Source organism: Leucopleurus acutus, assembly GCF_964270905.1.
Source record: "Leucopleurus acutus genome assembly, chromosome: 1".
Classification (NCBI taxonomy): Eukaryota; Metazoa; Chordata; class Mammalia; order Artiodactyla; family Delphinidae; genus Leucopleurus; species Leucopleurus acutus.
Genome location: NC_139142.1, coordinates 74,088,406 through 74,113,892, shown reverse-complemented (window position 1 = coordinate 74,113,892; position 25,487 = coordinate 74,088,406). Strand labels below are relative to the sequence as shown.

General features: G+C 53.2%; 3 protein-coding genes across 3 annotated transcripts; 1 reads left to right on the top strand and 2 right to left on the bottom strand.

Annotated features, from left to right (window-relative positions):
• Positions 1 to 1,360: 1,360 nt before the first annotated feature.
• PSMB5 (proteasome 20S subunit beta 5) lies at positions 1,361 to 6,900 on the bottom strand. Its single transcript, XM_082844627.1, has 3 exons — positions 6,697 to 6,900; positions 5,657 to 5,963; positions 1,361 to 1,866 (listed from the first exon to the last, which is right to left on the bottom strand). Exons 1-3 carry the CDS (start codon positions 6,892 to 6,894, stop codon positions 1,580 to 1,582), a joined length of 792 nt encoding a protein of 263 aa, XP_082700753.1. The 5' UTR covers positions 6,895 to 6,900; the 3' UTR covers positions 1,361 to 1,579.
• Positions 6,901 to 12,218: 5,318 nt separating this feature from the next.
• Positions 12,219 to 13,094, top strand: PSMB11 (proteasome subunit beta 11; the record flags this gene model as incomplete). The annotated part of the gene is made up of 1 exon (XM_082851420.1): positions 12,219 to 13,094. The coding sequence occupies one exon, from the start codon at positions 12,219 to 12,221 to the stop codon at positions 13,092 to 13,094; it is 876 nt and encodes a 291-aa protein (XP_082707546.1).
• Positions 13,095 to 17,590: 4,496 nt separating this feature from the next.
• CDH24 (cadherin 24) lies at positions 17,591 to 25,397 on the bottom strand (the record flags this gene model as incomplete). The annotated part of the gene is made up of 11 exons (XM_082851038.1): positions 17,591 to 18,090; positions 18,616 to 18,864; positions 19,224 to 19,335; positions 19,419 to 19,540; positions 21,888 to 22,024; positions 23,209 to 23,462; positions 23,810 to 23,997; positions 24,167 to 24,334; positions 24,411 to 24,530; positions 24,722 to 25,016; positions 25,197 to 25,397. 11 exons carry the CDS (start codon positions 25,395 to 25,397, stop codon positions 17,591 to 17,593), a joined length of 2,346 nt encoding a protein of 781 aa, XP_082707164.1.
• Positions 25,398 to 25,487: the final 90 nt, after the last annotated feature.

Below are 25,487 nucleotides of genomic sequence, written 5' to 3'. Positions count from 1 at the left end.
GAAGAGTGGCCCCTGCTTGCCGCAACTAGAGAAAGCCCTCGCACAGAAATGAAGACCCAACACAGCCAAAAATAAATAAAAATTTTAAAAAAGAGTTCTAATTTTGTAAAAGGTCTGCAAAACACTGCCCTAAGTGAGAGGAAGATGACTGTGTCTCTGCCTCTTGCAGCTAAGCATCTGCCGACGGCTGCGCAGAAGGGAGCTGTAGCGTGGCTCCTGCCTGCTTTGACTGTAGAGCAGGTCTAGGTCCACGCTGGCAGCTCCTCAGCTCCAGAGGCTCTGGAGGCACCTTTCAGCAAAATGAATCTCCTTAGGCACCAGAATAATTTGTTTTCCAAACTCCCTTCTCTCGTCTCACTAATTCCCAATTTCCCTGCATTTGACAAATGCAATTAATGAGCCTCCATCAGTTCCTGGCCGACAGCCCTCATCAGTCAATAGGGAGACTGCAGGAGGCTGAAGGGGGAGGGAAGGTGCAAGAAGGGAAGGTTGCTGCAGTATGGGGGAGAAGAGGCTTTACCCCTCTATTTCTGTGGATAACCCTTCCCAGCCCCTTGGCCTCAAAAGACGACACTGCATTGTCACCCTCACCAACCACTTTCTTCCTTCTTGCCAACTAATACAAATCAGTGTTTATGCCCTCCTCTCCCATTTCTTAAAAGTTTCTCCCATCAACCTCCTCTATCTCCCCTACGTCCTATGTCTTCTCTTTAACAGAAGGCCTTGCCATCTGCTGCCACCATAGCTTGGGAAGCCCCTGAGCGCTGGGTGTGATAAATCAGCCATCTCTGCTCTCAGCAGGGCCTCTTCCCCACCCACACGTTCCAGTGAAATTTCTGTGCCGCTTCCTGCCCAGGAGACTATAAGTCCACCATCATCTCCTTCTGTCTCCCACACTGGCACACACTGGAGGGCCAGGACCGGGATCACCAGGCTGGTGGTCACTACTGCTTTCACACACACCTCTGTCCTCTCTTTCCCCAGGGTCAAAGGCTTCCCTTCCCAACTGGCTTACCCTCTTCACCTTTCTGCTCTCCATGTAGCATCAGCCTCCCCTCCCCCACCACAGGAGGAGAGCTTTTTTCCTCCGAGCTCGGCCTGGTACAGCCCTGTGCATCTTTCCACCTCATCAACTTTTCATCTCTTTGCAGACAGAATCAGGAAGTCTCTCCCTCCTCCCTCCCTCTCCTTCTCCTTTGTTATTAGCTTCATGAGTGGGGACGTTAATGTATTCACTAGACGATGTCTTCACACCGCTGTTTCCTGTAATTACAGTCACTTCCCTCCCACTGTCCCGGCTTATTTGACTGTAAAGTGCTTGGAGGAGGGACAGTGTGGAGAAAAGACACAACACAGGCTAAGATCGAGTAGTGTAATGTTAACATCCAAGAAAGTAAAACAAATAATTACCTCTGCAGTAGCTCATTAACAACGGGTAACACATGGAGGTCAATGCACCAGAGATTAAAAAAAAATGATGGATACAATCAGGGACCCCTCCACTAGAGGATGGGGAGCTGTACCCATATTACCAACAACAGTCACCCCAAGCAAGGCAAGCAGCCACATCTGCCCTCCTTCAGGGGGTAGATCCACTATATTTGTCATGTAGATCAGCTACATTGTCACTGGAGACTCGGATCCAGCCATCCTCCCGGACATGGTAGAGGTTGACGGAACCTCCTGAGTACGCATCTCTGTAGGTGGCTTGGTAGATGGCTCGACGGGCCAGATCATAGGCCTCTTCCACCTCCAGGTCATAGGAGTAACCCCTATCCATGACCCCATAAGCATACACAGAGCCAGAACCTACAGAGAAGGTGGCCCCCGAGATCCGGTTTCCTTCACTGTCCACGTAGTAGAGGCCTGGAAAGAGAGATGAGGTTAGTAAGAAAAAAATGATCACCCCTTTTGACATCTGATTCATCCTCCAAGGCAACAGTTCTCCATTCTTGTTGAAAACCAGGGGAGACCAACAGAAATACAAGAAAATAGCACTTCTATAAAATTACTTAAAAAAAAGGTGAAGAAATCAAATTAAATTTTAAGACTTCAGGATTCTACACATACCATCCCATCTTACCTCACATTACAGTAACTGCCTTGTCTGTCTTCTCTGTACAACCAAAAAGCAAGTATAATTCAAATGACTTAGGTTTCAAGCACAGAACTTCAGGCACTGTGAGAGGTAATATGTAAGACAATCCTGGGATTTCTCTGGCGGTCCAGTGGTTAAGACTCTGCACTTCCAACGCAGGGGGTGCAGGTCCGATCCCTGGTTGGTGAACTAGGATCCCACAGGCTGTGCAGCCAAAAAATGAAGGAAAAAAAACCCAAAAAGACAATCCTAACCCTCAGAGTTTAGACTATCTGGAGTGCAAGGCATATGTCACACAGTAGGAGAATAAAGCCTATAATTTTAATCATATTGTAAAGACCTGCACTGTCCAGTATGGTAGCCACTAGCCACATGTGACTACTAAGCATTTGAAATGAAGCTAGTACCACATGCTAGCTAGTACCACATCATAATAATATTTTGGATCTACTGGGTTAAATAAAATATATTATTACAATTAATTTTCCTTTTTATTTTAAAAAATGTGGCTACTATAACATTTAAAATTACATGTATGGCTCACACTATATTTCTATTGGACAGTGCTGGTACAGTGGTAGGCCAGGTCAATCGCCTATTTTTTTAATTTTAATTTTTTAAATTAATTTCTTTTTTTTTTGGCTGCGCTGAGTGGCTTGTGGGATCTTAGTTCCCCAAACCCGGGCCCTCGGCAGTGAAAGCGCACAGTCCTAACCACCAGACTGCCAGGGAATTCCCCCAACCACCATTTTTATAAAGTTTTATTGGAACATAGCCACAGCCATTTGTGTATATATTGTCTATGACTACTTTTTTGCTAAAACAATGGAGCTATGTAGTTGAGACAAAGATCATATAGCCTACAAGCCTAGAATATTTACTTATATTTGGCCCTTTATGAAAAAGTTAGCCAACCTCTGGTATAGACAAAAGTTTAGACAAAGATGTAGTAAAATTTTTATCATTTCCATCTGCCTACTGGGCCTCTCCAGCTGGATGCCTTTGTCACCAAATTCATATTTAAATTTCCTGTCCTCAAATACTTTTAGTGGTTCTCCATTACCTACCAAACTCATCCGTCTTCTGCCCCACCAATCCTTCTGTATTTTCAAATTCTGTCAATGCATCACTAATATTTTTCCTATTTCAGTGGTTCTCAACACTCACTATGCATCAGAATCCTCTAAGGAAGTTTTTTTTTTTTTTTTGCCACAACAAGTGTCTTGCAGGATCTTAGTTTCTGGATCAGGGATCAAACCCAGGGCCCCGGCTGTGAAAGTGCTAAGTCCTAGCCAATGGACCACGAGGGAATTCCCAGGAAGTTTTTAAAAAAGATGCCTAGGACTTACCCCAGGTATTCTTTTTCAATTGGTCTGGGTGGGGGACAAGCATGGGTCTAGATTCTTAAGTTCTTCAGGTGATTATGATACAAGCCAGGTTGAAAAGCACTGCCCTTATCAGTTTTCGGGTTCCAATGGTTCTAACATGAAGCCCCTCCTCAAGTCCCATTGCCACTACCTTGCCTAGCAGCTCACCATCTGGTTCCAATTGCTTCACAATTAAACTAGACTTTAGTTCCAATTAAATTAGATGTCCAGTTACTCCCCCCAAAATCTCATGCTTCTTCCCTGTCTTCTTTTGTTCATTGTTTCCTTTCTCTCATTTTCACATCCAGGAAAATGAGTCCGCCTCAATTCCTCCCATCAGAAGCAATCCCCCCACCCCCCCAATTCCTTCAACATTTTATTGGTTCTCTTTAAAGTGGCATTCATCTCATTCAGCCTTGCATTAAGTAATCTGTGACCCTTTCTCAGTCAGCTTGAGGCCAGGGGCTGACTCATCCTGAATGGGACAGCTTGTCAGGAAGGCTTCTTGAGATGGTACAATTTAGGTTATGCTATGACTTCCTGGGTTTTCCTTGCTAGCCAGTTTCTGTACTCTCTTACATTGTTTTCCACCACCTGGGACCAATCCAATAACTAAGGGTTCAAAACAACATTTCTGAAATGCTACCCTAGACCACACAAGATGTATGGAACTGTTCTTTCACACTTTTCAAAGAGAAAAGTGTTTCAATTTCCAAAGTAACAAACTGAGCTCCTCTATCACATGCACTTTTAAATCTCTCCTCATTCATCCTCTATTTCTTTTTTTTTTTTTTTGCGGTAGGCGGGCCTCTCACTGTTGTGGCCTCTCCCGTTGCGGAGCACAGGCTCCGGATGCACAGGCTCAGCGGCCATGGCTCACGGGCCTAGCCGCTCCGCGGCATGTGGGATCTTCCCAGACCGGGGCACGAACCTGTGTCCCCTGCATCGGCAGGTGGACTCAACCACCGCACCACCAGGGAAGCCCATTTCATCCTCTATTGAGTAATGAACTAATATTCTCCAAAGCAAATGAAAAAGTGGTGGGTATCCTACAGTTTTTCAAAAGAGGAAAACTAGGCATTTAGAAAGCAGGTAAATGAGGGAATTCCCTGGTGGTCCAGTGGTTAGGACTCAGTGCTTTCACTGGTCAGGAATCCCTGACAGTTCAATTTCTAGTCAAGGAATCCCGCAAGCCGTGCAGTCAAAAAAAAAAAAAAAAAAAAGGAGTGGGGGGCAGGTAAATGAATGAAGCAAAACTAATAGGAGGGAAGAGTAACTATTTTCAAGCACCAAAGGGGAAAATTAAACAGAAAGTGACTAGCTGTATCCCAGCTTGACTAAAGGGACAGTCACAATTGGCTGAAAAAGAACTGATATCAGATACAAGACTGAATTTCCTGGCAAGGTTTTTATATACCAAAAGGAAAAATAGGCTAAGGAATTTCTTTTCAGAGATGACAACAGGACCTAGGTGATTATATCAAGCAAAGAAAGGAGATGAGCCCCAAAGGGCCCCCCTTCTAGGCCAAAGACTCTCTTCAGGAAAAAAGGGAAGAGAAATGACTAACTTTTGAGTAGGTACTTAGTTTCGCTGTCCAATATGGAAGGCAGCAGCGACATGTGGCTGTGAGCACCTGAAATGGGGCTAATGACACATGCCGAAATGATAATAGTTATTTGGGATTAAGAGAACTGTTAAAATTAATTTCACCCATTTCTTTTCACTTTTTAAATACATCCATTAGAAAATGTAAAATTACATGTGCGGCTCACATTGTATTTCTATCAGATGGCACTGACTACAGTTTTTATGTCTATTAGCCGATTTAATTCTTAAATACAACTCTTTGCAGGTCTTATCATTTTACAGGAGAGGCCAGAAGGAAACACATTATGTGTCAGACACTACATGCTTGACATATATTACCTCATGGAACCCATGTAACAGATGATGAAACAGTCTGAGAAAATAAGCAACCTGCCCAAGGTCACATGGGTGGACAATGACACAGCTGATCTACTTCCCTGCCCCTTCCTGCACTACAGCCCTTCCTTGAACAAACAGACGAAAGGACTGAGAACTAACCAACACATCCCCAGCACTGACATAAGCTCTTCCATTCATCTGTTCATCCAACCCCTCTTCTCTGTAGTGCCAGCCCAAGAATCACATGGTTGCAGCTTAACTCACCAGGGCCTCTCTTATCCCAGCCACAGATCATGGTGCCCATGGACAGCCCCATGCCTTTATACTGATACACCATGTTGGCAAGCAGCTTGGAGGCAGCTGCTACCGAGATGCGTTCCTTGTTTCGAAGCTCATAGATTCGACACTGCCGAGCCAACAGCCGCTCCCAAAAGCTGCAATCCGCTGCACCCCCAGCCATGGTACCCAGCAGGTAGGGGTTGATCTCTATCACCTTCTTTACTGTCTGGGAGGCAATGTAGGCACCTGCTGTGGCCCGGGAGTCTGCTGCAACAATGACTCCATGGCGAAACTGTTAAGATCAGAGGAAACACAGAACAGGCCACATGAGACCACAAAAACATCATCTTTGACATTTCTTTACGCATCAGTGCAAACCCAGAACATCTCTGTCTCTGCCGTTTTATACTTCACAACATACTTTCCCTCATATTAATGTCACTAGAGCTTCACCTCAATCCCTTGACATGGGATTACCTTCAGTATTACCTTCACTTGATGGCTGAGGAATGAGATCGAATGACTTACCCTAGATCATACAGCCAGTTATTGCAAAGCTGGGCCAAGAATCCCAATTGTCTGGCTCCTAGTACAGTGCTTCCTCCCACCAATCTTCCTCCTCAAACCATAACGTTTCGGTAACCCTGGCCTATCGGGGCTTCTCAGTTTCTAAAACCTTTGGTGGTTACAACAGCCTTCCCTCTGCCAGTGTTCACTGCTGCTGCGGCCTTTCCTGGACAGGAGCACCCTGGGGTCGCCTAGGTATCAACCCAAGCGGCCTCGGGCTCCTTCTCCCACTTACCACACGCCCCGCCCTTCCAGCCCCATCGCCCCCCACTCCGGCCAGAGCGAGAACCGAGGCCTCTCGGGTCAGTGACACAGCAAAACCGCCGGGGTTGGGGTGAGAGGTCCGAGCCTCCGTCTGGGTTTCGTGGCCGCGACCACCGCGGGTTCCGGACCAGCTGGGAGGTCGGGAAGGGCTTGGGCGCGCGGAACTGAGCCCGGCGCGACGGCTGGGTCCGCACCTTGAAGGCCAGGGTGGTAGTTCCATGAAGCATTTCGATTCTCGGCTCCTCTGGGACACCCCAGCTGGGCGCGACCAGGCTCAGCCCATCGCTGGGACTCCCTGGACCCAGGTCCAGCAGATCCGCACGACCCCCGAGCCCGAAAAACCCGCGCCGGTTCACGGGTAGCGGCCTCTCCAACACGCTGGCCAGCGCCATGTCTAGTAAGGGCAAAGGGAACTGCCTGCCAGAACGCCTAGCAAAGAGCGGCCGGGCAACGCCTCGTCGTCACAGCTTCACTCCCTATTAAATCTATCACAGGGAGCAACCATTTTAACTCCTGGCAACCACGCCTCCAAACACAAGAGCCAGAAGCGAGTGATTATTTTCACCGAGGAGGAAAAAATAAATGGCTTCACTCCCCTTAAATTACAAAGAGATGTGGCTGCCATCTTGACTTTGGTCACGTAAACAACACGGGATTAGATTAACCTCAAATTCATAGGAAGCAATCGCAAACGTCCAGGTTGAGGGACGGAAGTGGGGCCGGCCATCTTTCAGAAGGGCGTGACTGGATGAAAACCTGTTCTAAACCGGTAGCGGTAAATCAGCCCCGCCCCGCCCCGCCCCGCCCCTCCCGGTGTCCTAGCAACACTTACATCACTACTGCTTCAGCAGTCTGTTAACGCGACTGAAGTTGCCATTTTGTGTAAGGGCACTCTCTAATACTGGGTAAAATAATGATCTACGCTGAGGCCATTTTCCTATGAAGTTAGTAAAACCACAGTAGTTTGTGCTGAAAAGCGCAACAAAATAAGAGCGCTATACCGCTTGTTGTTTGATAACATCAATCTCCACGCTACCCACGTTCTCTAACAGTAACCAGTTTTTAAGATTCAGCATTGTCTTTACTCCCACCCTCTGGTGGAAATTCTATTGAGTAATGAATTGACCAAAAGGCAGATAGAAGAATAAAGAAGGAAAAGGAAAGGGCCCAGTTAATCCACAGACTGGGTTCGCAATTCAGCTCCTGAATAACTGAGTCAATAGTAATTTACCATTTCAGAGCCCGGAGGAGAGTTGAGGCTCCATAAAGATGTACAAAGAGGTTTTCTGACTTAAGCTAGCTAAGACAAGCTCTTGTTCAGGAATGTGCTGTATTTCATTGTTTCTTCCTCTCTTCACCCACCTTCATTTTTCAGCCCTTTTGGGAACCATAACAAGCAAGGAAGTGGGCAAGTGTATGAAATGTTGCCTCCTGCTTTATGGTTCTATGAAGACAGCATCTGCCCTTCCTTGTTGGATTCCAGCAGCAACATCCATCAATATCTAAATTCCTGGTGGCGCCGTGGTTGAGAATCCGCCTGCCAATGCAGGGGACACGAGTTCGATCCCTGGTCCGGGAAGATCCCACATGCCGTGGAGCAGCTGAGCACATGCACCACAACTACTGAGGCTGTGCTCTAGAGCCCGTGAGCCACAACTACTGAGCCCGTGTGCCGCAACTACTGAAGCACATGCCTAGAGCCTGTGCTCCGCAACAAGAGAAGCCACCACAATGAGAAGCCCGCGCACCACAACGAAGGGTAGCCCCCGCTCACCGCAACTAGAGAAAGCCTGTGTGCAGCAACGAACACTCAACACAGCCAAAAATAAATTTATTAAAAAAAATACATATATATATATCTAAATTCCTCTTTCCTCTGATGCCCAACTCAGCCCCTCCTCCTCCCAACAGACTCTGAGAGTGTTGTATTTTTAATGCTGAAATTTGGCAACTCTTTCCAAACCCAGCCATCAGAATGTAATGAAGCAGAAGATCTTTCTGTGGCTCTCACACTTGGATGGTGTGGAAAATGCAGAGTGCCTCTGTTTACTGAGCATGTATTATTTTGCAGTCACTCCTGCAATGCAACTAATCCTCCTGACTTCTCTCAGTGGTTCTTTCCCTCTGCCACTAATGCTGTCTGCCTCTCTTAAGGCACTTTCACATTTTACCTGGTTATAAATATACATTTATCTCCCACTGGATTGTGAGCTTTTAAAGACAGGCATTTCTCGGGAATTCCCTGGCGGTCCAGTGGTTAGGACTCCACACTTTCAGCGCCAGGGCCTCAGGTTCAATCCCTGGTCAGGGAACTAAGATCCCACAAGCTGCACGGCATGGCCAAAAAAACCCAGCAACTGTAAAGACAGGCATTTCTCTACTATTTATCTCTGTGCCCGCTGTGTGCTTAATACACGTTTGCAAAATGAACACATGAAAGAATGACAATAATGTTCTTCCAGTCACAGAGGCTTGAAGCCCTGGCTCATCTTGACAACTCCCCTTCCTTTACTCCACGTCCACTAGGTTGCCAAGTCCTGTTCATTCTCCCTCTACAGTGCTTCTCACATTCTTTTTCATTGCAACTGATACCGCCTTTGGCTTCTTATCTCCTCACTCCTGAATTACTGAAATATTCTCCTGATTTTTCTGGGTACAAACTATATCTCTAATTTATTCTGCGCAGCACCAGATTGATTTTCCTGAAACATCTTGATCTTATCATTTGCCTGCTTAAAAATGGTCTGTAAGGTTCAGCTCCTCAGCATGCATTCAAGGCCTTCCATAATCTGTTCCCAATTTACGTTACATTAGTTCTCTGCTCCAAGGTCCCACTCAGGGAGACCTCAAAGAGGAGAGGTACAAATGATCAGTGCTGCTGTTGGTGGGAATATAAATTGGTGCAGTCACTATGGAGAATTGTATGGAGGTTCCTCAAAAAAAAAATTAAAAATAGAACTACCATATGACCTAGTAATCCCATGTCTGGGTATTTATCCAAAGGAAATGAAATCATTATCTCGTAGAGATAGCTGCACCCCAATGTTCATTGCAGCATTATTCACAGCTGCCAAGACATGGAAACAATATCCATCATCAATGGATGAACGCATAAAGTGTTATATATGTGGTGGAACATTATTCAGCCATAAAAAAGAAGGAAATCCTGCCATCTGTGACAACTTGGTTGAAACCTAAGGGCATTATTGCTAAGTGCAAGAAGTCAGATGGAGAAAAACAAATACTGTATGATCTTACTTATATGTAGAGTCTAACAAAGCCAAACTTTTAGAAACAGATAGTAGATTGGTGGTTGCCAGAGGCTCAGGGTTGGAGAAAATGAGATGTTGGTCAAAAGTGTACAAACTTCCAGTCATAAGAGGAATAAGTTCTGGGAATCTAATGTACAGCATGGCAACTATAGTTAACAATACTCTTGTATACTTGAGAGTTGCCAAGAGAGTTGATCTTAAATGTTCTTATCATAACAACAACAAAAATGGTAATCAAGTAAGGTGAAGGATTTAACTTACCTTATGGTGTAAACATTTTGCAATACACAGACACACACACAGAGGTATCAAATCATCATATTGTACACCTTAAACTTACGCAATGCTATACGTCCATTGTATCTCAATAAAGCAGGGGTTGGGGGAAGAAAGCAATGATAAGTGCTGTAGTTCAGAGGTGAGAGAGTTTGGTATAGATTGGGGTGAGGTTGGGGGTCCAGGAAGGCTTTGCCAAGGAGGTCTGGATCATTTCCTTAAATATCACTTAGATCCCCTTTCTTCTCAAACTCACAGTCTCTCCTCTCTCGGCCCGGATCTGGGAAGTATTTTCAGGATAGGTGGTACTTAAGCCAGACTTGGAAAGATAGGATTCAAAAAGATGAAGGGGAGGTGGGAGATGTGTTAGGAATTGCATGAAAAGAGGTTGTGGTGGGTGGATTAGGATTGGACCACAGTGGGCCTTAAATGCCAGCCTAGGGTGGACTTGATCTTGTAACCCTTCAAGGTTTCTTACTAGAGGAGACATGGGATTTGAGTGATACCTTAGGAAATCATGTCAGTGTGGAGGATAAGGTTAGAGGGGGAGACTGGTGGGTGGCCAGTTACTGGGCCACTCACCTGCGCAGATCTGACTTAAAAATGGCCTGACTTAGAGACGTGGCGATCCAGCCATATACAGTCTAAGACTTAGTTGTTAGAAAGAGGAGACGTTCTTATCTCTTCAGTAAGATTCCCATGTGGTCCGACACCAAGGAAGAAAGAAGGACTAGTTGGACCTTTGTGTGACTTTCTGGTTTCTCCAGTCTTCCCCTAACATGTTACACTTGCCCTTAGTACTGAGACTCCAGGAAACTATGATGCCACAGCCTCAGCATCATGACGTCTGGAGGGTCCGGGCTCTTTCCTTTGCATGTACGTCTGTTTCTTTGAATAAACCCCTTCCCATTGCACCTCTCTGAGCTGTCATGTTTAGTAAAACATACTGCATATGGAAGTAGCTGTAGCTTGTCACTCTGCCCCAATCTACTTTATGTTTCTGAAGGGCCAGCTGTCAGGGTCCACCCTTGGTTGGTCTAAGACTTAGACTCAGCGTTACGGCATCAAAGTCCGTTGTTTCTCCTGCCTTGGAACCACAAACCAGTCTCTTGCCATTGAGAACTATTGGGCAGAAGGGGGACCAATAGATCCTTTCAGCTACATCCTCAGAACTTTAACACCAGTCAGAGAAGCTATACTGCCAGAGAACTGTCAGAAGTGCCACGTTTGTATGCAGATGGAAGTTCACGTTCACCCCCAAAGCAGAGGAGAAAAAGATCTCCAGGTTCTAGCTCCCCTTCACCTGGCCCCTCAGTACTCTGCCTTTCTGAAGGTATCTGAGCACCCCATACCAGGCTCTCTTGCTCTTGTCTCTTTTGTCCTTACCCCAGTCCATTTCTCTTTCCTCACCTTGACCATGAGGTGAACCTGTGAGCTCAGCGTCATAGCCCCCTGACCCCACACCCCAGAAGAGAGAACCCAGCATTAGGGACTCCTGCCACGGTGGGTCCATGGCAATCTATTCTGTTTTGTTTTGTCTTGTTGGCCAAACCACGCAGCTTGTGGGATCCCAGCTCCCTGACCAGGGATCGAACCCGGGCCATAACAGTGAAAGCCCGGCATCCCAACCACTAGGCCACCAGGGAACGCCCATGGCAATCTCTTCTGACTGTGCCACTGCACTGACTTGTCTCCACCTTTCCCTAGGCTGGCAGCCCTTTCAGGGCAGGGGCAGGGCCTTATTTATCTTTGTGCGCCCAGTGCCCCCCACAGGAAAACCCAGAGGAACCCAGCTCTGCTCCTTCCACTGGTGCCCCCTTTCCTTTGCAGTTACCCAGCCACCACCCAACTCCAGGTGCTTGGAGGATGACAGACAGGAGACTCCTTGGATGACGCTCGGGTGTGTCATGGGCAGCGTCTCCCCAGCGCTGGGGACTCTACTGGCCTCGCTCTGTCTCCCCTCAGCAGTCCTCTGAGGGAGAGGGCGCTGCTCCGTCAGTCAGTCCCAAAGCCTGGTTTGGGGTTAGGGAGAAGGGAAGCCACAGATCACACGCCTTCTCAGCTGGTTCTGGCCGCAGCCCAGCTCCTCCTTGCTCTCTCTCTTCCTCCGCCTGACCCAGCTCACAAATCCCTGCTTTGTTCCTTCCAACCTTCGCTGGACCCCAGGGATGGCTCTGCAGGATGTGTGCAAGTGGCAGGCCCCCGACACCCAAGAAGCCTCGCCTCACCTGCCTCAGGCTGGTGGCTGGGCTGTGCCCCAGGGCTGGGACCCTCAAACCTTCCTGCAAATCCATGGCCCCAGGCTGGCCCATGGTACCACGACCCTGGCTTTCCGCTTCCGTCATGGAGTCATCGCTGCGGCTGACACGCGGTCCTCCTGTGGTGACTACGTGGCCTGTCCAGCCTCACGCAAGGTCATCCCTGTGCATCAGCACCTCCTGGGCACCACCTCTGGCACCTCGGCCGACTGCGCCACATGGTACCGGGTGCTACAGCGGGAGCTGCGGCTGCGGGCACTGAGGGAGGGTCAGCTGCCCAGCGTGGCCGGCGCCGCCAGACTCTTATCAGTCATGATGTCGCGCTATCGGGGGCTGGATCTGTGCGTGGCCACTGCCCTGTGCGGCTGGGACCGTTCCGGCCCTGCCCTCTTCTACGTCTACAGCGACGGCACCTGCCTGCAGGGGGACATCTTCTCGGTGGGCTCTGGATCTCCCTATGCCTATGGTGTGCTAGATGGCGGCTACCACTATGACATGAGCACCCAGGAAGCCTATGCCCTGGCCCGCCGTGCTGTGGCCCATGCCACCCACCGTGATGCCTACTCGGGGGGCTCTGTGGACCTCTTCCACGTGCGGGAGAGTGGATGGGAATATGTGTCCCGCAACGATGCCTGGGTGCTGTACTCGGAACTGCGGAAGCTCCCAGGGCCGGGGCCAGAGCAGGAACGGGAGGAGGAGGCCACCCCGGACAGAGCCGGTGAAGGCGGAGAACCGTCTGTGGCACCAGCCCCGGGGGACTCGAGGATGCCCGCAGAGGCGCTGTGAGCAGCAGCAGGACCTGGGGGCCCAGCCCCGGGAGTGCGTGGCAGATGGGGCCGCAGTGGGGGCAGACTCATGGCGTCTGGCTCCTGCTCTCGTGGGTTGCCGGCTTCATTTGTTGCAAGTCTCCATCCCTTTCTCCTCCCGGAGCCATTGAGGCTCTCTCCGACGTGTTCCTGTTGGCGCCCAATAGATTGATCCAGCCTCCTTCTCAGCACCGAGTCCTCTTTCAGCAAGTACTTATTGCGCACCGGCTGCACGCCAGATGCTGTGCTAGGTGCTAGACCCTCTTTTCTTGCCATCCTCCTTTCTGCGTTTTCCCCTCCTATCCCCAGTCTCTCTTCCTCTCGTTTTAGTCCTTAGCTCAGCTTCAGAGTCTTCGCCACTTTCTCACCTTGGTGAGTGGAGATGGCTGGAGGAGAACGAAGTGGGGATAGTAGCCCAGCGGGCCCAGGCTGGCAGAGGAGACAGTGCAGCGTGTACACCTGGGGGTGGCGATGGGCTTCCCACATCTGTTTTTCTTCTCTGCCCCCCTCCCCGACCTGACCCTAATGACCATGATGCAAACCCCTTTCCTGAACGCAGTTTTCATGATAACTCTTTGAGGTAAAAATGATCCTCACTTGACAGAAGAGGAAACAGGTTCAAAGGGTTATGTGACTTGCCCTAGGTCACACAGTCAGTGCAGAGATGATGCTGGGGTGCAGGCCTTCCGCTCCAGGGCTGTGGTCCTTCAGCTCAGTTTCTCTCCCAGGGCCTCTTCCTGCCAGGCATCTGGGGAGTGACGTGGGGAAGAGAGCAGCTGGGCCGTGCCCCTGCCTGGTGGCCAGGGAAGGAGGAACCCAGAGGAGCCCGAGGGCCTGGAGGGCTGAGCCCCCTCTACCCCCGCTTGTCAGGACCTGAGCCATTGCCCCAGGCACCTCCCCCGTCCCTTGCACTCTGGCTTCCAGGCATGTCATGGCCGTTGCCCAACTTCTCCTCCTGCTGTCCCTTTGCCTTCTCTCCAGCCTCTCTTTCCAGTAGCTCCCTCTGGGCATGAAGAAAAGAGAGAAGCGTCTGTGCTAGTGGGAACTGCTGGGTTAGCACATCCTTTCCCACTCCCCTGTCCCCTTGCCGCTCCCTTGTAAGCCCTGACTTGGCGATGCAGGCTGACAGCTCCAGGAGGGATGCCTCCCCACCCTCCCCTCCCCAGGCCAAGTGAGGGAGGAAAGCACGGTCAGCCTAGGAGGCGGCACCTGAAGATTCCTGAATCTTCTTTCTCTATCCCACTCCTACAGCTTCCAGTCCCAAGATGAACAATACCTTTCCTCCCTCCTGGACACCCCTCCTCCCAGCCTCCAGCCCAGTTGTGAGCCCCAAGCCTGCACCTCAGGCTAAGAATTCCTCCAGGCAGGAGCTGGCCAGACAGAGGAGCCCCAGCAGACTCTGGCTTTCAGGGGATGATGGGAGAGGAGGGAAGAAAGCTGAGGGAGTCCCAGGAGGGAAAGCAGTAGGGGAGAGGGGGGGAAATGGTCAGGGGAAGGGGGGCCGCAGAAAGGTGCCCAGTACAGGAAGACTAGGCTTCGAGCCAGGGTCTGGGAATCTGGCTGGTGGCCTCCATAGCAATTCTTCATCCCTCACCCACTCCTCAGCCTCAGGGGAGGAGGTGCAGGACACTGGCAATGATCACTAGAGGTCAAGGACCCCAGGCCGGCTTGGTCCTGGAGGAACACAGGAGGAAGGGCAGCTTTTGCCCAGGGTTCAAGTGTTTGATTGACGCAGACATAAGAGGGGGCACCTCCACATGCAGAGGTGAGTGTGGGTCTGTGACCTGTTGTATGTGAGTGATCCAGGATAGGCGATGCATGTGCAGTTCCCATGTGCGGAGACAGGAAACAGGCTGGAAGTTATCAGGGAGAAAGACGGGCCTTATCACTTCTTTTGGGGAAAAGAGGTCCAGAGTGGGGTGGGGCGGGGCTCACCCCACTGGTTCGATACTTCTGCATCCTCCCACCCCTGTCCTGAAGCCCCAGGGGTGAGAAAAGGCAGGGAGGGAGGGGCGGGCTAGCTTGGGGTTGCCACTTGAGCCCAGCCCAAGTCTCCCTGAGAACCACATGCGGCTCACCCCCTGGAACACTCTGTGCCCCTCCTCTTCCCATTAATCAGGGAAGGAGGATTAAACCCAGATAGGGAGGGCATAACAGGGCGGGAGCCCCACTCTTCTTGCGTCTCCTCCCATCACCTCTCCCTTTCTCTCTCTCTTTTCCTTCCATGGTTCTGCCCTTCTTCCCTCCCTTTGACGGATTCTGTGTTTCCAATGGTGAGGTATTTAAGACCAGAGATAAGCCTGAGGGTCTAGCTGAAAAGCCTGTTTCCCTACATTGTTGTTTTCCTTGAAGCTTAATGAGTTGGGGAGGACCTCAGGAGGGTGTTAAGGAGGGCTGGGAGAGGAGGCAAAGGCCTGCATCCCACTTCAATGCACCCCTCCTCGCCCAGGGGCGGCCCACGAGTCAATCCCTCCTTCTCTCCACTTACTCCTGGAGGCTTGATGCAGACATCAGGGGAGACCAAAGGTGTGGATCTAGCTCTGAACAGGAAGACTTGTCCTTGTGGCTCCCTGCTTGGAGTGCTGCCTCCTAATCGTCTCCCTCAGGGGGCGGACAGTCTGCTCTCACACAGGCCTTCAGGCAGGCAGGAGCCCGGTTCCAGCCTTCAGCAGAGTCAATGACAATGCCAGCATCGGAGCAGGGTCCTTGTTCTCCCACCGCCTGGTTGCCCTAACCAAAGGGCATGGAAGGTACAAGAAGGCATCTTCCCATTAGAGCAGCCATCCCTGATTATCTGCACTCCGCACTTGGAGGGGAAGGTCACAAGGACCTATTGTGACCCATCTACTTGAGTCCCCAGGAGCCCTGCCTGGAGTTACGAGGCATGGGTGCTAATTCTGGTTGCCGGGTGGACCCCTTCTCTGCTTAGGGAGTGCACGGTGAGAGATGCTGGCCACCCGCTGGGCTCCCACCCCAGTTGACTTTGATTCAGCCCTTCGAACAGCCCGCCTCCCTGGTCCCTCTCCCTCCTCTTTGTGCCCACAAAGAGTAAGACCAGAGACTGGGAAGAATAAAAGGTGGGGCAGCAGGCCCCAGGTCCACTGTGACCGTGCCACCTCGCCCTGGCCCACCCTTTCTCCAGCTGGGACCACAGGCCCCAGGAGGCACTGGCTTACCCCCTCTGCTCTTCCCCACCCATACTTATTCCTAGTCTAGAGCTCCTCTTCCTCTCTTCTTCGTCTTTTATAGCTCCCCCTTTTCTCCACTTTCTCCTTCCCACTTTCCCCTCTGGCCAATCTCCACATCTTAATTTCCTTGGACAGTTTGAGACCAACAGAGAACCCAGAGGTTGTGGGGGTAGAGGTACATGTCATTATCTCTTTCGTCCCTGTATGGTGTCAACCCAAAGCCTCCTCTATTAAGGGGACTTGAAGCGACTGTCCCCCAAAGGAGAAAGGAGAAGGGGTCGAGGGGGTGGGCTTAGGCCTCTCCTCCAGCCCTTTGGCACAGTGACGCTCTTACAGACACCTGAGTGCAGAAAGGAAAGCAGGACTCCAGCTTTACAAAATAAAGTGTTTGTTTATTATGAAATTAGAGATGGAGGCCCCTCCCCTTCCTCCCTCTTCCCCTTCCCCAGCTGCTTCCCTCTTTCCTTCCCATCCCTCCCCCTGGGGCCTGGGAAGCACACAAGACAATGCCCGGAGCTAGGATGCCCAGGGCCGGCTGACAGCTGGGCAGAGCTCCGAGGAGGCGGCCACGTTGGGGGCTGGAGCTCTTGCCCCGGGAGGTGAGCTGGCTCCCTCTCTCTGCTGGAGGCCAATGGAGCCAGGATGAGGCCACGAGTGATGGAAGGAACCATGCGGGCAGGTCTGCAACGACAGGAGAGCCCGAGTGAGAGGTGGGGCGTGAGGGAGGGCTTTGGGCCACCCCTGTGTTCCACATAGTCTAGGGACACTGACCTGGGGCAGAACATCCCCTGCAGGAGGGTGGGCAGCAGTGGCTGGAAGTTTCTCTTGTTTCTGGGATGGACAACGGAAGAAACCAAAAAGGCAGTCACAGGGACCCAAAGAGAATGCGGGCAGATGTGGGCAGGAGACAGACAGAGAGCGTGTGTGCGGGCACGGGCGACAGACAGAGCCGTGAGTGACAGATTTAGAATGGGGGAGACCAAAACAGAGCCACAAGAAAGTGGAATCACAGTGAGAAAACGGAAAGATTCAGAGTCTGAGCCGCACAACGCAGACCCAGACAGGGAGAGTGTCAGAGACAGAGACAGAGATCCCTGGAGAGAGACGAACAGACGACTCAGGACGAGGGAGGTAAGGAGGAGGTTGCCCTGGGGAAGTGGGGAGGAGGGACACGGGGATCGGGGAGGCCTGGGGACCCCTGGGCTGCTGCCGCCTGCCTGGACCCCGGGGGCTCACTCAGAGGGCCTGTGCGGCCGCCACGCCGTGGCGGGCAGGACCAGGCCGGCTCTCAGGGGGCCGGGGGCTCCTTGGCCCCGTAGAGCTCGGCCAGGGTGCGGAAGAGCGGCCCCCAGTCGTCCAGCGGCTCAGCGGGGCCCGGGGCGCCGCCGATCTCGCTGCCGGAGCCCAGAGAGCTGAGGGAGCCGCAGGAGGAGCCCCGGCCCTCGTAGCCGTACACCTGCACCGAGTCGTAGGGTGGGACGCTGGGATCGTCGTCCGCCCCGCGCAGCCGCAGCGCCAGCAGCTGCGCCACGTCGGCGGGGCCGGGGGGCCGGGGCTGGCGCGGCGCCCTGGCCCAGGGCAGCACATCTCGGCGCGCGGTCGGGCCGGGAGCCAGCGGGGCGGCCCCGTCGGGGTTTTGCAGGGCGCTGATGTCGAAGGCCTCTGTGTCCTCCTCGCCGCCGCCCTCGTCGTCGTAGGTGATGATGTTCTCACGCACGTCCTCCTCCTCCAGCACCATCAGGGCTTCCTGCTTCTGGCGTCGCAGGGCCACGAAGAGCACCACCAGGGCTGGGGGAGAGGCGCACACGGGCCGCTGAGCCGGCAGGGCCAGGCGTGGGGCAGCCTGGTTCCAATCAGAACGGCCTAGGGGTGGCAAGCCCTGGGTTTGACATCTGGCAAAGCTCGTTTGCATCCTGACTTCAACCCTTTACTCGCTGTGTGACCATGGAAAGTTGCTTAACTTCCCTGAACGTCTTTCGCCCTTAGATTGCTTGTGTGGAAAAGAGGGAAAACATATTTACCCCTCAGCATTGTTGAAAGGATGAAATACCAAGTGCTGTGCCCAGCGCCACACGGGGCCCAGAGTCAGGGCTCAATAAACAGTTTTTATGGCTCATGACTCTCATTAGATTGACAGGCCAGGGATATGAGGCCAGAGCTTTTGTCTCGGATGCATGAGGCAGTGGGAAAATCCAGGCATGAGGGTTCCTTCGAGACCTAGGATGGATTTCCCTATGTCCAGTGTCCTCGTTCCTCTCCACACACCCTACAGGCCTGGACCCCACATTTATGTCCCACTGTGGCCTGACTCACCAAGCAGGGTGCCCACACAGGTGATGATGGCGAGCAGGGCCCCGGTGCTGAGCCCAGCAGGTGAGAGCTGAGCCTCGGGCCGGCAGGAGGCCACGGAGCCATCGGGCCGGCAGCGGCACATGCTGACAGTTACTGTGGCGGTGCTTCTCAGTGCCGGCTGCCCCCAGTCCCACAGTTCTATGGGGACCAGGTAGGGGGCCGGGCGGGGCAGGGCGGGGCGAGAGGGCAGCAGCAGGCTGGCAGAGCCATCTGTGGGAGAGGAAGGTGTTGGGTCACCTCCTGGGACACGTTCCCAGTAAGGTCGTTGCAGCCCACGGAGACAGCTTTCTGTGGGGAAGGTTTGCAAAGAACAAAACCACATCCACCCTGTGTTCGTTTTTTTTTTGCCCCACTGCTCGCGCGGCTTGCAGGATCTCAGTTCCCCAACCAGGGATTGAACCCAGGCCACGGCAGTGAAAGCCCAGAATCCTAACCACTAGGCCACCAGGGAACTCCCCAAACCACATCCACCTTCTGTTGGGTGGAGGGCCCAGGTAGGCAGGCAGGGCCGAGGGTGGTAGAGGAGAGGAGGGAAGCAGGCATGGGCACGGTTGTAGGAGGCTACCCACCTCGGTTGTCCCGTACAGTGAAGTTGGCATCGGGGTCTAGAGGACCTTGAAGGGAGATACGGCTATTGTTGCCGACTTCATCTCTGTCCAGGGCCCTGAGGACCTGAATCAGCTGGGAGGAAGAAAAGAAGCCTTGTACGGAGTGGGCAGCTGGAGAGGTCTTGAGTTCCCGACCCCCCTGCCTCAGCGGCTCACCTGGCCGGGGGCTGCAGATTCACACACAAAGGTGTCATAGGGCTCCGCCAGCTGGGGAGCGTTGTCATTCTCATCCAGGGTCTGGATGGCCACTTGCACCCGGGAGGCCTGCGCGGAGCTGTCTGAAGCCAGAAACACAAACACGTACACCCCATGCAAGCACACACATCACAGTTACACACAACACACGGGGTGTGTGGGCACGGATGCCACACGCAGCACATAGCATGCATGTGGGATACATGAGATAACGTATGCAATATGCAAGTAGCAAACAATGTTGCGAAATGAATGGAACAAGCGCATACAACAGCCATGTGGTACCCGAGATGTGTGCAATACATATACCACATACACTCAACAGGAGTGTAGCACCCATAACATACATATACAAGAACCCACATGCAGGGTACACGTGCCATAAAGGAAAGGTAGACAGAGGTTGCATACCGGATGCACACAGACAGTAGCCATGAAACATACAAACACATTCATACCGTCCATTTGATGTACACTCAGTGTTTTAAAACAAATGCAACATACATGAAGTGAATGTTCGATATATGAACGTGAATGTAGTATCACGACCCCCAAGATGCAGAAAATGCATTTTCATGCACAAAACCGGTGGACACACACACACACACACACACACACACACACACACACATACACACACCATTAGAGGTCTGGGAGGTTGTGGTGTAGCAGTGAGTATCACTTAGAGTTGACCTTGGGGAGGCAGGAGCTACGTGATACTCAGGGGCAGAGCCAGGCCACCCTGGGTACCACAGCCAGACACAGGCCCCCTCGTCATTGGGTGGCTCCCACCATTACCCTGCCTTGCTTCTCACTGCCCGTGGCATCCAAGAGAAAATGGAAATTATGCATCCCTGCCTGCCCCAGTGTTCACCTCCTCTAGGCTAAACCTCACAGTTCCTTTAGTCTTTTCCCCGAGTTGAGGGAGAGCTGGCTGGCTTTTGGGAAGGTGCTGAGCTGACAGCCTGGGCAGAGGAGCGGACTGCCTGGTTAAAGGGTCTGGGATACCCTGAGATGGGACGGGGCTGGGGCCCATTCCTTCGCTGCAGTTAAGGCCCAGGGCCTGCTAGTCAATACTGGGGTGCAGGATTTGGCAGGAGATGAGAAGACACTGAGGGGAATACACACACACACACACACGCAGGGCTACGTATACACAGGCAGCCACAGACACGCTACATATACCAGAAATACACACAGGGATGTTCACACAGACAGACACGCATGCACTGCCACAGAGCTGCATGGTCATAAACATAAACCTATCTACATACAATTCGACACGTATGAGAGGCAGTATGGCAGAGGAGACAACAGCTGAGATTCTGCAGCCTGACTGGGACTGAGGCCCCACCACTTAATGTCTGTGTGACCTTGGGAAGTTACTTAACTTCTCTTTGCCCGAGTTTCCTCCCTTTAAAATGGGGGAAAAAATCGTACCTTCTTCATAAAGTTGTGGTGATGATTAAATGAATTAACCCACATTTGGTACTTAGAACAGTGTCCGATACACAATAAATAGTAAATTATTACTATCTGTCCACAAACACATGCACAAAACAATATATACAAACAGCTACTTGTATCTATCACTATATACATCCAATTACACATATGCACAAATAATATAAATACAATTCTATACACTCAACTACGTACACATATATGCAGCTATAGACGTATACTCACAAACATGGGTATGTATGTATATGTACTTTCCACACGTATGGAATCATACACATGTAAGTACACACCCACGTGTACACACACACAGAGCTCTTCACTGACATGTACAAGTACGTATGCACACAGTGACAACTTCCCTAAACAGGACACAGACGGCAAACGTAGGAGACCCTGAGGCATAAGCAGGCGTGGTGAGGAGAGGTTCATAGAAGGGAGGGAGGTCTAAGGCTGAACCACACTACTGGTGACCGGTGACTGACATGGGCAGTGCATGGAGTTGGTCCCTCTCCCCACCCTTGAGGGCTCCTGGCAGGGCTTCCCAGAGAGGGGCTCCTGGCACCGCCTCCCCACCCCGGCCCCGGTCAGCTCCCAGAGGAGGGGCCCAGCCCCTCCATGACGCCCCTTCAGCCTGAAGCAGAGAGTGGGCCAGGCAGGGTCTCACAGGGTGCGGGAAGCTATTCAAGGTTAGATTTATTTCCGGGTTGGGGAAAGTCAGGTATGGGAGCCAACTGAAAGTGAGGGGAAATGCTCAGGCAGACCCACTGTGCCCAGCCCAGGCAGGAGACCAGAGGGCCTGCCTGGTGGTGATGATGCAGGCTGGGGACCCAGTGGCTGTACGCTGGGTGAGGGTGTGATGGCACTAGCCGCCCTCCCCCACCCGCATACGTCCGTGCCCAGGGACGGCCCCTCTGCTGGGAGGCTGCTGCCTCCTCCCGGTTCTCCCAGGGGCCCAGGACTCCTCACCGACTTCTGTGGCCAGCACTGTGAGGTTGTGCCAGACACGAGCCTCGCGGTCCAGGGGCACTGCCGTGCGGATGGTACCATCTTCAGGCTCGATGGAGAAGCAGTGCTCCGGGTCCGTGTCGGGGAGGATGGAGTATCTGGGGAGGTGGAGTGGGGCTGGGGGCTGATCTGCGGCAGGGCCAGAGCTTGCAGCTACCCCTCCCTCCCTCTGTTCACCTTGCTGGGCCTCATGGCTCAGCTGGGCAGAGGGCCTGAGCTGGCCAGAGACGCGCACCCAGAGCCATAGTTCACGTTAGGGTCCCCTCAATATCCCCGGGGAGTCATCAACATCAATATCCCCGGGGAGTCAAATATCCCCGGGGAGTCATCAACATCAAACACCTGTCCTAACATGCCGGGGACTGGGTTTCATGGGCGTGCAGGGAGAGAGACAGAGGTGACGTCGGGTAAACACTGCCTGTCTTTCCGACTTCTGGGGCTCTGCTCTGGGGACCAGGGACCCAAGTTCTAGCCCTGCTCTGTCTCAGGCCAGCTGTGTGACCTTGGGCAAATCTTTTAACCTGTTTCCTCCACTACAAAATGGGAATGACTCCCTCAGTGCTATGACAGGGATGCTGGCTGGGGCGGTGGAAAGAGTGGGTCTTCTTGGGGCCGACAAGTCCGGATTTGAATCCCAGCACTGCTACTTACTGACTGTGTGACCTTGGGCAAATTACTCAACCTCTCAGGGCCAGGCCTCTAAAGCAGGGGTCCCCAAACCCCGGGCTGCGGACCAGTACTGGTCCATGGCCTGTTAGGAACTGAGCCACACCGCTCGCGTTACCGCCTGAACCATTCCCAACGCCCCCCCAACCCCCCTCCGTCCGTGGAAAAATTATGTTGCACAATACCGGTCCCTGCTGCCGAGAAGGTCGGGGACCGCAGCTCTAAAGCAACCGGAGCTGAGACGGTTACTACCCTTATCTACTATCCGACTCTCACAGGTTGTTGGGAGAAGGAAATGTTATCAAGCGGGTGAAATGTGAAGCGCTGAGCGAGCGGTCAATAGCCATGGCCATCAACTGATCCATCGCACTCATCAGATGAGATTCCAGCTGCTCGCACTGCCACTGGGAGGCGCTACTATCATCCACCCAGAGGGATGGGTGGAGAGTGTGGGAGGGGTCAGCAAGGTCCTCCAGCCCTGCCCTGGCCCCAGGCCTGCAGCGAGGGAGACTTCTGCCAGGAGGTGAGCGTGATTTGCAGTAAAGGGGGCACATCCTCGGGCGGGAATAGCATGCTGCTGGGCCCTGGCCCTGAGCCCGCCTGCACCCCAGCTCACCTGATCGGGCTGGCCTGGGAGTCCAGGTCAGCAGCTGACACCTGGCCTACCAGGGTCCCGGGAGACTTGTTCTCCGGGACTGCCAAGATGTAGGCAGCCTGGGTGAAAGCGGGTGGTTCTGGGGCATCCTGCACAGCCACGCGCACTGAGGCCACGTCCTTGAAGGGCCCTCGCCGCAGGTAGGCTGGGTCGATGAGCGTGTTGGTTGCCTCCACACGGAAGGAGTAGGAGCGACGGGTCTCGAAGTCTAGGGGCTGTGGTGAGGGGGACAGAGTGACTGAGGCAGGGGGGAACCCGGGAGGTGGGCACCAGAGGGGCAGTGGCCTCGGTGGTCGGGGTGGGGTGGGGCGCGGGTTACTCGGTCAGAACTCTAGGTCTGCCCCCAGTTCCGTCACAGACTTGCTCTGTGCAAAGTCCTGAGCCAGTCACTCCCCCGTTCTGGCCCTTAGGCCCTCATCTGAAAGACGAGGAGATGACCGTAATCTCTAAGCTCCAACACAGGGATCCCGACCGAGCCTGTTCTAGCCCTGTTAGAAGCGTGTCCCATGGGGCAGGAGGCAGGTGTGAGTGGGTCCGCAGCGCTAGCAGACAGGAGGCTAACCTTGCGGACAGTGAGGAGGCCATCTCGACCCCGGGCATCTGTGCTGATGCTGAACGCCTCGGACCCCTCCCCATCCAGGATGCTGTATGCCATGAGGGCGTTGTCCCCCAGGTCTGGGTCCTGGGCCCGCAGCCGGCCCACCAGGGTGCCCGGCCCAGCGGTCTCCACCACGGAGAACTGGTACAGGCCTTGGAGTGGATGGAGGGAGACGTACTGAGAGAGGTCCCCGGTCCTCCTCCCTCCCCCAGCACATCCTTCTCCCAGGCCTGGCTGGGGGAGGGGTGGGGGAGGCTTCTCCCGAGGCTGTAGGGCTGGGGGTGGTCAAAGGGCGGCTCAGGCGGGGCACTTGTCCCTTACTCTGAGGGAACTTGGGGGGGTTGTCGTTGACATCGCTGAGGGTGACCGTCACCGTAGTGCTGCCCGACAGCCCCCCCATGTGGCCGCCCATGTCCTTGGCCTGAATCACCACCAAGAACTCCTCCTGTGTCTCGCGGTCCATGTTGGGGATGGCGGTCCGCACCACTCCTAGGGGGAGAGACGATGAGTCAGGGGGTGCCTGTCCCCACGGCTGCCCTACCCGCCTCCCAAGTTCTATCCTCACCAGTCTGGGGGTCCACAGAGAAGAAAGGCAGTCCATCCAGCACAGTGTACACCAGCTTGGCACTGTTCCCGTAGCTGGGGTCATCGGCATCGTGAGCAGTCACCTGGATCACTGATGTCCCTGTGGGGGACCCCGGCACTCCGCTCAGCCGGGGCAGAGCCAAGTGGGGAAGAAGGGTAGATGGGCGGGACCCAGACATGAGCGGGGCTGAATTGCAGGAGGTGGGTTCTGGGGCGGAAAGCAGTCGGGGAAGGAGAGGTGAGGGCACTCTAGGAGATGGGATCCGGGATGTCCGGACCTGGGGTACTCACCGACGTTGGACATCTCGGGCACTGTGGCGTGGTAGGGCCCAAGGGGAAAGATGGGTGGATTGTCGTTGATGTCTTGCACCTTGATAATGAACTCCGATGGGGGCTCCAGGGGTCGGTTGGAGGCTCGGTCCACAGCTTGGGCCAGTAGCACGTACTGTGCCTTCTCCTCCCGGTCCAGGCTCTTGGTGACATGGATATTGCCTGTGGCCTCGTCAATCACAAATACAGTGCCTGCCCCCTCTCCGGTCAGCAGGTACTTGGTGCGGCCCTCACCCCTGTCCACATCTGAGTGCAGCTGTAGGGATCGGGGAAACATGGCAGCGGGTTCCAAGCATAGGGACAGAAAGTTAGAGTCTAAATCTAGGATTGGGTGGAGTGTTGGGTGTCCTGAGGGACCAAGGTCATTGCCGAAGTGAGGAAGTTGCAGGGCAGGGCCTTGAGGGTCAGGGTAGACATGGGAGGGGTGGATCCCTACCTTGCCAATAAGGACAGGCTCTGGTCCGGCATATTCCTCAATGACAAAGAACTGGTTCCACACCCAGCTCCGTCGGGTCCGAAGCAGTGCTGGTCCTGGGGCCCCCCGGGACCCTGCCCAAGCCTGGGCTGGGGCTGCCAGGCACCCCATGCAGCTCCAGCCACCCAGCCAGGTCAGCAGGAGCCTCACCAGGCCCCACATGTTTGGGCTCAGCCAGGGCTCTGTTCACTGCTCCCGGGTGCTGAGGCATGAGCTGGCTGGGGCAGAGGGGCAGATGCTTCGGGGCTGCCC

Excerpts from the sequence above, each read along its gene's own strand:
- PSMB5 (XM_082844627.1), bottom strand. The coding sequence starts at position 6,894 with ATGGCGCTGGCCAGCGTGTTGGAGAGGCCGCTACCCGTGAACCGGCGC. Across the intron at positions 5,964-6,696 it reads CTACCACCCTGGCCTTCAAG|TTTCGCCATGGAGTCATTGT; the intron begins GTGCGGACCCAG and ends TGATCTTAACAG. Across the intron at positions 1,867-5,656 it reads CTGGGATAAGAGAGGCCCTG|GCCTCTACTACGTGGACAGT; the intron begins GTGAGTTAAGCT and ends CTCTCTTTCCAG.